This window comes from Pristiophorus japonicus, chromosome 4, assembly GCF_044704955.1.
Source record: "Pristiophorus japonicus isolate sPriJap1 chromosome 4, sPriJap1.hap1, whole genome shotgun sequence".
Classification (NCBI taxonomy): Eukaryota; Metazoa; Chordata; class Chondrichthyes; family Pristiophoridae; genus Pristiophorus; species Pristiophorus japonicus.
The window spans coordinates 138,501,955-138,514,016 of record NC_091980.1 but is presented as its reverse complement, the minus strand read 5'-3'; the positions used below and the strand labels follow the sequence as shown (position 1 = coordinate 138,514,016).

General features: G+C 48.3%; 1 protein-coding gene across 1 annotated transcript in view; it reads left to right on the top strand.

Annotated features, from left to right (window-relative positions):
• Positions 1-10,727, top strand: part of lman2 (lectin, mannose-binding 2) — a 48,706-nt gene extending 37,979 nt beyond the window's left edge. Inside the window, exon 7 of the mRNA XM_070878608.1 lies at positions 8,910-10,727. Coding sequence (XP_070734709.1) covers positions 8,910-9,070 — 161 coding nt within the window. The 3' untranslated portion in view covers positions 9,071-10,727. The remainder of the gene's footprint in view (positions 1-8,909) is intronic.
• Positions 10,728-12,062: the final 1,335 nt, after the last annotated feature.

Here is a 12,062-nt window from a genome sequence, read left to right as displayed (position 1 = left end):
AGAAAAAAGTTATTTTTACAAAGCGAGTGGTTACAATCTAGAATGCACTACCTGAAAGGGTGGTGGAGGCAGACTCAATCATTGCTTTCAGAAGAGAGTTGGACGAGTACCTGAAACAAAGTTTGCAGGACTACGGAGAAAGGGCGGAGGAGTGGGACTAGCTGAAGTGCACTTGCAGAGAGCCGAGAGCCGGCACAGGCTCGACGGACTGAATGGGCTTCCGTGCTGTAACCATTCTATTCGGACATTCTAAATCGGAAGTAGGTGGGTTCGAGGTAGTTTGGGATCGGGTTTGAGATATTTAACATTTTAACATCCCACCTGACTCAAACCCACCCATTGATTGAGAGTTAAAATCCCCCTCATTATCTCAGATTCACTCAACAAACATTCACACCTTAGTAGGTTGGAATGTCCCTTCCTGTTGACTCTGTGAAGCTAGTTTCCAAGGGTGCAGTAGCAGGCTTGATTGACAGCTCTTCTGTCCAACCACCTGCAGAGAAGGGATCAGGAGCCAAGCCCTCAACATCCTGTTGGACAGGAAACAAGAGAACAAAGATCCACATGTTGACTGTGGCAGTGCTCTTGAGAGGGAGGCGTAGGCATCTTGCTGTAAGAGAGTTGGCTGCTCCCAGCAGCACATCTTGGTCTGATTCTATGTTAAGAATGACAGTTGTATTTAGCCCACTAACCAGGACAAGGCTGTGTCATCATAGGCTGTTCCTCGAAATTGCTTCCACTCTAAAAGTGAGTTCTCAGGTGGCTGTACTGTCCAATACAGGAATTATAGTCGTTGAGGGAAAGGTGGGTGGGGAGTCCGGTTTGCCGCACACTCCTTCCACTGCCTGCGCTTGTTTTCTGCAAGCTCTCGGCGACGAGACTTGAGGTGCTCAGCACCCTCCCGGATGCTCTTTCTCCACTTGGGGTGGTCTTTGGCCAGGGACTCCCAGGTGTCGATGGGATGTTACACTTTATCAAGGAGGCTTTGAGGGTGTCCTTGAAGTGTTTCCTCTGCCCACCTGGGGCTCGCTTGCCGTGTAGGAGTTCCAAGTAGAGCACTTGCTTTGGGAGTCTTATGTCGGGCATGCGGAAGATGGTGGCCGCCCAACGGAACTGGCCGAGTGTGGTCAGTGCTTCGATGCTAGGGCTGTTGGCCTGAGCAAGAACATTGACGGTACATCTATCCTCCCAGTGGATTTGCAGGATCTTGCGGAGGTAGCGCTGGTGGTACTTCTCCAGTGCTTTGAGGTGTCTGCTGTACATAGTCCATGTCTCTGAGCCATATAGGAGGGCAGGTATCACTACTGCCCTCTAAACCATAAGCTTGGTGCCAGATTTGAGATCCTGGTCTTTAAGATTCTCTTCCTCAGGCGACCGAAGGCTGCGCTGACACACTGAAGATGATGTTGGACCTTGACATCGATGTCTACCCTTGCTGATAATAGGCTCCCAAGGTATGGAAAGTGGTCCACGTTGTCTAGGGCCACGCCGTGGATCTTGGTGGGGGGTGGGGAGGGCGGCAGGGGGGGGGCAGTGCTGTGTGGCAGGGATAGGTTGGTGGAGGACCTTTATTTTACAGATGTTTAGCGTAAGGCCCTCGGTGAAGGTATTGACTGTGACTTGGAGTTCAGCCTCTGAGTGTGCGCAGACTCGAGCGTCGTTCAAGTACTGTAATTCGATGACAGAGGATGTGACGACCTTGGATCTAGCCTGGAGGCGACGTAGGTTGAACAAGTTCCCATTGGTTCTATATTTAGTTCCACTCCAGTGGGGAGCTTGTTGATAGTGAGATGGAGCATTTCAGCAAGGAAGATCGAGAAAAGCGTTGGTGTGATGACACAGCCCTGCTTGACCCCGGTCCGAACGTGGATTGGATCTGTGGTGGATCCGTTGGTCACGGCTTGCATGTCATAGTGGAGCGGGTGGAGGATGGTGACAAACTTCCGGGCGCAGCCAAAACAAAGGAGGACGCTCCATAGTCCCTCACGGTTGATGGTGTCAAAGGCCTTTGTGAGATCAAATGAGGCCATGTTCAAGGGTTGGTGCTGTTCCCTGCATTTCTCTTGTAGTTGTTGCGTGGTGAAGATCATGTCCATTCGTGGGCGGAATCCACATTGCAACTCTGGGAGGAGCTCTTCAGCCACAGGGAGAAGTCGGTTGAGGAGGATTCTTGCGATGACTTTCCCAGTGGCCGACAACAGGGAGATTCTTCTGTAGTTGCCGCTGTCGGACTTGTCCCCTTTTTTGAAGATGCTCATGATTACGGCATCTGAGATCTCCTGGCATGCTCTCCTCCTTCCAGATAAGAGAGATGAGGTCATGGATTCATGCCAATAGTGCTTCTCTGCCATACTTTAGTGCCTCAGCGGGGATTCCATCGGCTCCTGTTGTTCTTCAGCTGACAGGTGGCCTTTTCTACCTCATGCAGGGCTGGGGTTTTGCTGAGATGGTGGCGGGTAGCATGATGCGGGATGGAGTCGAGGACACTTGAGTCGAAGGCAGAGTCTCAGTTAAGGAAATCTTCGAAGTGCTCCTTTCAGCGGGCCCTGACTGCCTCAGTGTCCTTAATGAGTGCCTCTCTGTTCTTGGCCAGCAGTGGAGTGGGGCCTTGAGTGCTTGGGCTGTAGGTGGTCTTGACTGCGCTGAAGAATACTCGCAAGTCATGGTTGTCGGCCAGCTGCTAGATCTGTGCTTTCTCCACCCACCATCTATTCTTTAGAACTCCGGGTTTTTTGTTGGCCCTCAGCCTTCAGCCGCCTGTAGAGCTGCTTTGCTGCTCCCGAGTTGGGTTGCTGCTTTAAGTTCAGAAACACCTTGTGCTTGTGGCTTATTAGCTCCTGGATCTCCTGGTCATTCTTGTCAAACCAGTCTTGGTGTTTCCTGGTTGAGTGACCAAGCGTCTCTTCGCAGACACTGGTTATAGAAGCCTTGAGAGCAGACCAGGTGCCGTGGGCAATCTGCCAGGTTGGCAGTGAAGAGCTGGCTGTATATAGGGTTTTGTTAACTGGGTCTTTGAGTGCCCCGGCATTGATTTTTCTGCGGCATTGTTTCTGTTGCCGTCGTTGCTTTGGGGTTATATTGATAATGACGGAGTGGATTAGGCGGTAGTCCGTCCAGCAGTTGTCGGCTCCTGTCATGGCGTGGGTGATGCGCACGTCCTTGTGGTCCCTTGCTCGGACGATGATGTAGTTGAGCAGATGCCAGTGCTTGGAGCGAGGGTGTTGCCACGATGCCTTGTACTTGTCCCTCTGATAGAACAAGGTAGTGTTCCAGGCATTTTGTCAGGAGCAGGGTACCGCTGGTATTGGTTTTTCCTACCTCCTTTCTGCCGATCACGCCTCCCCAGAGGTCTGTGTCCTTACCGACTCTGGCGATGAAGTCGCCGAGGCGGATCAGTTTGTCGTCCGTAGGGACTCGACAGGGATTGTTCGAGGCTGGGGTAGAATTCCTCTTTGGTCTCATCTGTTGTGTCGAGAGTATGGGGTTACGAGCTGATGACTGTGCCGCACTGGTTCTGGGATAGGGTGAGCCAGAGTCATGAGACATTTGCTTATCCCGCAGGGGGAGTCTCTGAGACAGCCCACCAGCTCATTCTTTATGGCGAAGCCAACTCCATGGAGGTGGCGTTCTTCTGGTTTGCCTTTCCAGAAGAAGGTGTATCCACTACCTTGTCCCTTGAGCTGGCCTTGCCCTGCCTGCGGGTCTCACTTGGGTGGTGATGTCGACGTCGAAGCGTCTGAGTTCCCTGCAACGATAGCAGTGCGACGTTCCGGTCTGTCGCTGTTGGGGTTGTCCATGAGGGTCCTGATGTTCCAGGTCCCGAACTTCATTTTGAAGGATGGAAGGTGCCTGTGCGTGAGTTCTTTTAACATGTGGCCGTTGCACACGGGCTGAGCAGAGCAAGGTCTTGGTCCAGTGGCATCGGGGGCCTAAGATGACTGGAGACCAGGCTCTACTGCATGGGTCTAGTTGCCTACGGTGAGGTGCAGGCCGTAAGCTCGGCGCTGAACAGCGCCCTTCGGGGAGATGGTGAGAGATCCGAGGCCTGGAGAATGGGGGCGAGAGATTTGAGGAAATGCTTCCCTCTCCCAGGTATTAGTTCCTGGCTGAGGGCAGGCATTGGGATGGCCAGAGGTCCACTTCGTGGAAGGAGGAGAGGTCAGAGTGGCCACTGCCATTGCATGCACCATGTTCTCGACAGGGGCTCCGCAGCTGTGTGGGACCAGCGACCGGAGAGAGGGAGGGCGGGAGACCCTGGACGTGGCAGGAGGGAGGGAGGCCCGGCACGAGGCCAGAGGGAGAGAAAGAGGGAGGCCCGGGACGTGGCCGCAGAGACTCACCCGGACGCCATCGGGGGTTGAGTGAGGCATCAGAGTCGGTCACATCCAGTTGGAGTGTGAGAGGCTTCGTAGCAGGAAGGTCGATTTCGATGGTAAGTCCGGCGTTCATAGATGGAGGTAAGGAACAGGCATGGTTGGGACATGGGCAGTGGGCTCGGGTAGGGGTAAGGAATGCACTTTAGGAGTAAAAAATACACCCACTATTGGGGCCAGGGGAAGCTTAAACAGTGGTGGGGGTGGGGGGGCGTGATTGGGAGAGAAAAAGCAAGGGAGGGTAACGGATGGCTGGGGGGAAATTTGTTCAGGGAGAGCTCCCTGGGGAGCTGCCATCCCGTCCGCTATTTTGGAACTGTGGTATATTATCATTCCTTTTCACGAGGAAGGAACTGTAGTTAGTTGTCCTGAGTGAGGTTTTGTTCGAACTGTTGTGCAATTAAGTCTCTGTCTGTCTAATAAAGCAGCTTCATGACTTGTATCAGGCCTTGCCTCACAAATGTATTAATCAGTCCACTTAGTGTGAGATTGGAAGAGCACCTGAGGGCACAAGCAAAGGAATGATATCTAGTTTCAATGGCAAGGAGGTCCTATTGTTACATCTCTGGGTTATGCTATCAAATCGTTAGATATTGAGATGAAGAGGTGAGCTCCCGATCATGAGATACAGGGTCCACTTACAGAAGTGACTAGCAGTCGAATCCAAGGGAATACTTTAGGAAGATGCGCTGTTTCTAACAATATGCCTTGAAGACAACTTCAGATGTGCAATCTCTAGGTTTTAAACTAATGTGGGAATGAAAAAGAGAGAGAAACAAATAGAAAGGGGAGAAAAGTAATCAGGCCTGGAGGAAAGAGGAAAGAGAAGAATGGATCAGATGGAGTTCAGAATAAAGTGAGTGCGGTCACCAAACAAAAGGATGGAGATTTGAGTTGTATATACATGAATGGACAAGGTATTGTGAATAAAAGTGACAAAATAGAGGTGCAAACTAATTCTGCAGGTGATGGGGGAGGGTGTGTTGATATATCATTCATGAAGACGTTGCATATGTTGGGGTAGGATTGTAAGATGAATATTCCTTGTTTTTTAAAAAAGCAATCCTCTGTCAACTATCTCCGAAGCTCCTGTCACTCCAAGTTTGGAGGCAAGGGCTTTAACTCTGGTGTTTGAGACGGGTCTCGGTCACTCTTTCATTGACTGGGTCACGTTTGCAGGTTTTGGACGCCGTTGGCTAATTGGAGGATTAGCTCGTCTGTCTTTTGATGGTGTTTCCTCTATTGAGGCTCCCACTGTCTCCACATCCCCCCCCCCTGCCCCCGGGGCGCTCATCCATCCAATGACGTGGCTAGGTCACTTAACCGCTGCCTGCCACTTGGTCTTGCCCAAGCACATGTGGCACCGTCTACTGTCACTATGGTAACAGGTTCAACACCTGACCTGACTCATTCTGAACCAACAGAGGTGTAAAACTTAAACGGACGTCTTCAAACATTGTCATGTAAAATTTCAGTAATTCCCTCAGAATGCCTACAGCCTTTATCAATTACCCAGGATCTAAAGTGACACCCAGTGATGTTGAAGTGTGTGGGACAGCCCAGCTCCCCCTCCCCAATCTGAGCGCCGACTCCGATACTATTTGCGATCATATGTCAGTCAGTGTTACTCCATATCTCTCATAAGAACATAAGAATTAGGAACAGGAGTAGGCCATCTAGCCCCTCGAGCCTGCTCCGCCATTCAACAAGATCATGGCTGATCTGGCCGTGGACTCAGCTCCACTTACCCGCCCGCTCCCCATAACCCTTAATTCCCTTATTAGTTAAAAATCTATCGATCTGTGACTTGAATACATTCAATGAGATAGCCTCAACTGCTTCCTTGGGCAGAGAATTCCACAGATTCACAACCCTCTGGGAGAAGAAATTCCTTCTCAACTCGGTTTTAAATTGGCTCCCCCGTATTTTGAGGCTGTGCCCCCGAGTTCTAGTCTCTTCGACCAGTGGAAACAACCTCTCTGCCTCTATCTTGTCTATCCCTTTCATTATTTTAAATGTTTCTATAAGATCACCCCTCATCCTTCTGCACTCCAACGAGTAAAGACCCAGTCTACTCAATCTATCATCATAAGGTAACCCCCTCATCTCCGGAATCAGCCTAGTGAATCATCTCTGTACCCCCTCCAAAGCTAGTATATCCTTCCTTAAGTAAGGTGACCAAAACTGCACGCAGTACTCCAGGTGCGGCCTCACCAATACCCTGTACAGTTGCAGCAGGACCTCCCTGCTTTTGTACTCCATCCCTCTCGCAATGAAGGCCATCATTCCATTCGCCTTCCTGATTACCTGCTGCACCTGCAAACTAACTTTTTGGGATTCATGCACAAGGACCCCCAGGTCCCTCAGCACCGCAGCATGTTGTAATTTCTCCCCGTTCAAATAATATTCCCTTTACTGTTTTTTTTTTTCCCAAGGTGGATGACCTCACATTTTCCGACATTGTATTCCATCTGCCAAACCTTAGCCCATTCGCTTAACCTACCTAAATCTCTTTGCAGCCTCTCAGTGTCCTCTACACAACCCGCTTTCCCACTAATCTTTGTGTCATCTGCAAATTTTGTTACACTACACTCTGTCCCCTCTTCCAGGTCATCTATGTATATTGTAAACAGTTGTGGTCCCAGCACCGATCCCTGTGGCACAACACTAACCACCGATTTCCAACCCGAAAAGGACCCATTTATCCCGACTCTCTGCTTTCTGTTAGCCAGCCAATTCTCGATCCATGCTAATACATTTCCTCTGACTCTGCGTTCCTTTATCTTCTGCAGTAACCTTTTGTGTGGCACCTTATCGAATGCCTTTTGGAAATCTAAATACACCACATCCATCGGTACACCTCTATCCACCATGCTCGTTATATCCTCAAAAAATTCCAGTAAATTAGTTAAACATGATTTCCCCTTCATGAATCCATGTTGCGTCTGCTTGATTGCACTATTCCTATCTAGATGTCCTGCTATTTCTTCCTTAATGATAGTTTCAAGCATTTTCCCCACTACAGATGTTAAACTAACCGGCCTATAGTTACCTGCCTTTTGTCTGCCCCCTTTTTTAAACAGAGGCATTACATTAGCTGCTTTCCAATCCGATGGTACCTCCCCAGAGTCCAGAGAATTTTGGTAGATTATAACGAATGCATCTGCTATAACTTCCGCCATCTCTTTTAATACCCTGGGATGCATTTCATCAGGACCAGGGGACTTGTCTACCGTGAGATCCATTAGCCTGTCCAGCACTATCCCCCTAGTGATAGTGATTGTCTCAAGGTCCTCCCTTCCTACATTCCCGTGACCAGCAATTTTTGGCATGGTTTTTGTGTCTTTCACTGTGAAGACCTCTCCTTACCTGAGCTGTGATTGTTTCCTTAATAGCCAAACTGAGTTTAAATTCTTGCTAAGCAAAGAAGCTAATTTCACCCTATTTTAAATATATATTAAAAGTCACCTTATGACCGTTTATAAATCTGTCCTTGTCGCACTGTTGAAACGGCCATTATAAAAGTCACAAAAAATATCCGTATGCACTATCCCTCCTCATTCTTCTCGACCTGTCTGCAGTCTTCAACACAGTTGACCACACCATCCTCCTCCAACTCCTTCTCTGTTATCCAGCTGGGTGGGACTGCCCTTACCTGGTTCCATTCCTATCTGTCCAGTCATAGCCAGAGAATCTTCTGCATTAGCTTCTCTTCTCGCTCCCGCACCGTTACCTCGAGTCCCCTAAAAATTTATCCTTGGCCCCTTCCTATTTCTCGTCTACATGCTTCCCCTTGGCAACATCATCTGAAATCACCATGTTAGAACCCACATGTACACTGACAACTCCCAGCTCTACTACACCACCACCTTTCTCAACCCCCTCCACTGCCTGATTTGTTACGCTGCTTGTCTGACCTCTGGTATTGGATGCGCATAAATTACCTTCAATTAAATATTGGGAAGATCCAAGCCATTGTCTGGTCCCCGCCTCCAACTCTATTCCCTAGCCACCGACTCAATCCCCCTCCATGGTCATTGTCTGAGGCTGGATCAGCTATATGCAGCCTCAGCTTCTGTACCGACCCTGATGAATTTCTATCCCAATATCCTCTACATCACCATGACCGCCTAACTGCTCTTTGAAAGAGCCAGCGCAGACTGGATGGGCCGTATGGCCGCCTTCTGTGCTGTACTATTCTATGATAGGTTTGTGTTTTGGGTTGAGGTCCTTCAGCAGGAGCTCTGATGAAGGGCCTCACCTCGAGAGTTAACCATTATTTATCTGTCGAATGCTGATCAGTGCACTTATGGTATCCTCCACCCATTTCTCCTTCACCATCATCACCTCCACCGCTATCTGTCTGTCTTCCTTAAAACCCACCCCTTCGAACCGCAACTCATGAGTCACGCACCCCCTCCTGATAGCTCCTCCCTCGGCTGGGTGCCAATTATTATCCGATCGTGCCTCTTGGGACATCTTCCTGCATTAAAAGACGCTGGGTTAATCTGAGGTTGTGACATTTTTGCCTTCCAGATAACATCGACGATCCGACGGGAAATTTCAGGAACGGGCCGCTGACGGGGTGGAAAGTCTTCCTGCTCCTCCTCTGCGCATTGCTAGGGATTGTCGTGTGTGCTGTGGTGGGCGCTGTGGTCTTCCAGAAACGCCAAGAGCGCAATAAGCGGTTCTACTGAACGCAAACCGCCACAACGAGTCGTTAAAATGTGAAGCATTTTTTTTCTACACTGTGGTTTGTACGACACAAGGTGTTTGTATCCGGAAAGAGGAATAGATATCAAAAATATTTTCGTATATTTCTATAAAATGATGTGGGGCTGGTGATGACAATGAGTGGGGAGTGGAGTGAATGGATATCACACAGCTACCCGCCCCAATCACTTTGCATCAGAGGGGCCCTGCTTCCTTTTTGTTTTACTGATAAGTTTGTTGTATATGATTTTGTTTTTTTGAATTTGTTCTTTTACTAAAGATGTTGAGCTTGTTTGAAATGAATCCTCTATCTACAGAACCCTTCCTGTTTTCAAATATGTCGGCTTTAGTGTATGTTTGAGTGGTACTATAAATAGTTGCTGTTTTCTTTGATACTGTGCGGTTGTTTATGTCAATGACACCAGATTAGTCTCACTCTCTGTCTCGCGCTCTCTCTCTCTCTCTCTCACTCACTCTCACTCTCTCTCTCCTCATTCACTCACTCACTCACACTCACTCTCACACTCACATTCACACTCACACTCTCTCTCTCTCTCTCTATGTCTCTCTGCTTACAAGCTGCACTCCATTCTTTTGAGGACAATGAGATGCAGTTTGTTAGACTTGTTAACCATCGCTCAGATCTGTTCTCAGTCTGACTTCAGCTGAGCTGTGATTTGCCCGTTGAAAGCGGACTGCCTCTGAGGCGAGGGGATCACGGCCCTTGTGAACCGTGTCTGCCAATCTGCAGGATGCTTAAGGGTGGAGTTGGGGTTTTGGGGGCCGCACCACTTTCTGATTTGGGGGGTCTTGTGTGCGGCTCTAATGGCATCATTTGAAATGACAGTTGTGAGATATGTGCATCAGGCTGTAGTGTAGCTTCTGAAGATGTCTTTTTTTTTCTTACTCTCTTTATCTCGCCCTCTCTCTTTCTCGCTTGTTGGTGGTCCTTTAAACATTCATCTGTTTGATTAAAGCTGCATATGCTCTTCTACCTCCATCTTCACTGCATCGTCACTGTCTTCAAATCAAGACTCATCACATCATCTACTCTAAACTCTTTCTTTCCCTAGGACCTCAAAACTGTGGAACTCCTCACCACCTCCAGTCTTCCCTCCAATGAATGCCAGGCTTTTAAAACTCCAGCTTGGCCTCACCAAACCACCGCCTCCTGATTTACCTCGTCTCTCTCTAGCCTCTGTGGGTCTCGTGCACTGTGGGCCTCGACCTGCCACCTCAGCTTAGAAAAAACAGTGCTGAGCCTCACACACAACCGTGGTCCTGACTCTGTTTTCATCTACACAAGCCGCTGCATTTGTCTGTCAACTGCTGTCAGGAGTTCAATCATCAATGACTGGTCAGCTTTTAATGAACTAATGTATCTTAATTTGCACTATTCTGTGGAGGGAGTGGGGGCACTCTGCATTTAACCTGATGGCTCCTTCAGTAGTTCACAATGCTTCTAATTGGGCTGTGGATAGAAGGTTCTAACTAATTGGATCTGAAGATGTTTACCATCATTGGGGAGGGGAGAGAACACAAGTTGTATTCACGTGATGTAGTTACAATAATGTAAACTGGAATGTAAGGAACAACTTTGTGTAGTGGATACTGATAGAAATAAACAGAGTTAATTTATAACTGCCTTTTGTCTGGAGCCTTTCCTCTTCTCCCCCTCACAACCCCTCCACACACACATACACAAACATTACGTGTTATTTAGTTGGCTGCTGGATCCACAGCCAGGATTCTCTTTCCCGATTGGTCTACACCGGCTCCTGCGGCAAAGTCGGTCAGAGCATGGCAATGTCTCTGGAGGTTATGATTCCTCCACAGCCAAATAGTCCGCTAGAAGACAGCTGGCTAAGGGGCAGGAGGGTTTCCATATATCTCTGCAATCTGTAGTAGAAGGGACAGGAGTACGGGGGACGAGATGGAAAATGTTGAAGCAGAACAGATGGAAGATTTGCACAGCATTGATATGGAATTCTGCGTTGTGCTGGGTTAAAACTAATACTTTATAACTCAGGATGGGTGGGCTTGCTGATTTGTTTGGGAATTGGAAATTCTATTCCAGCTTTAGAATTCAAGCACCTCAACTGAAGCTTGCCATCGATCAGCAAATGACCGAACACTTTCTAAATTCTAAGCCGAAAAGAAACATACATCCGCAGAAGGGCGAGTCTGAAAGGGGTAAGATACTGATGACATACGCCATACACCCAATTATTCCTGTTCTTTCCCCATAATCCTGTTAATGTTTCCTTTTCAAGTGTTCAATTCCCTTTTCAATGTTATTGAATCAGATCATAACTTGGCACACAAAAAAAACATTTCCTCATCTCCCCTCTGACTCTCTCATCTTAAATCTGTCCTCTGGTTACTGACCCTCCTGCCAGAGGAAACAGTTTCTCCCTATCTACTCTATCAAAACGCCTCATAATTTTGAATACCTCTACTAAATCTCCCCCTAACCTTTCAAATGGCCCTTTTGAGGCGGAGCCCGTGGTTACAGCCTCATTGTACTGAAATAAGTGCGCTCATATGGCAATAATGTATTTTGAGTCCTGCTGCTTTTCAGTCTGCTGACAGTCTGCAAGCACAAGGCACCCAATTGCTAACAGTTAGCCTCCTCTTAACCTGCCTGCCAATTCACTCCTCCGTTCAGTTTAACAGAATACCCTATGACAACCTGGTTCTCTGTGATTTTTTTTTTCATGTCAAATTAAACCTTGTCTTACAGTGAGCTGACCATCTGAGACCACTCTGCCCCCTGCAAGGAAAACACTTCGCTGATAATGGAGGGTGGGTTGTTGGGACCCAGCGATAAAGTGCTGAATTTAATGTATTGCTACTCCAGTCTCAGAAACAACAAAAGGTACATAAGAACAGGAGTAAACCATTGAGTTCAGACAAGGCACAATGCTAAAACTCCTGAGATCAGATAACTCAGTGCTAATGCACCAAGTTCAGATA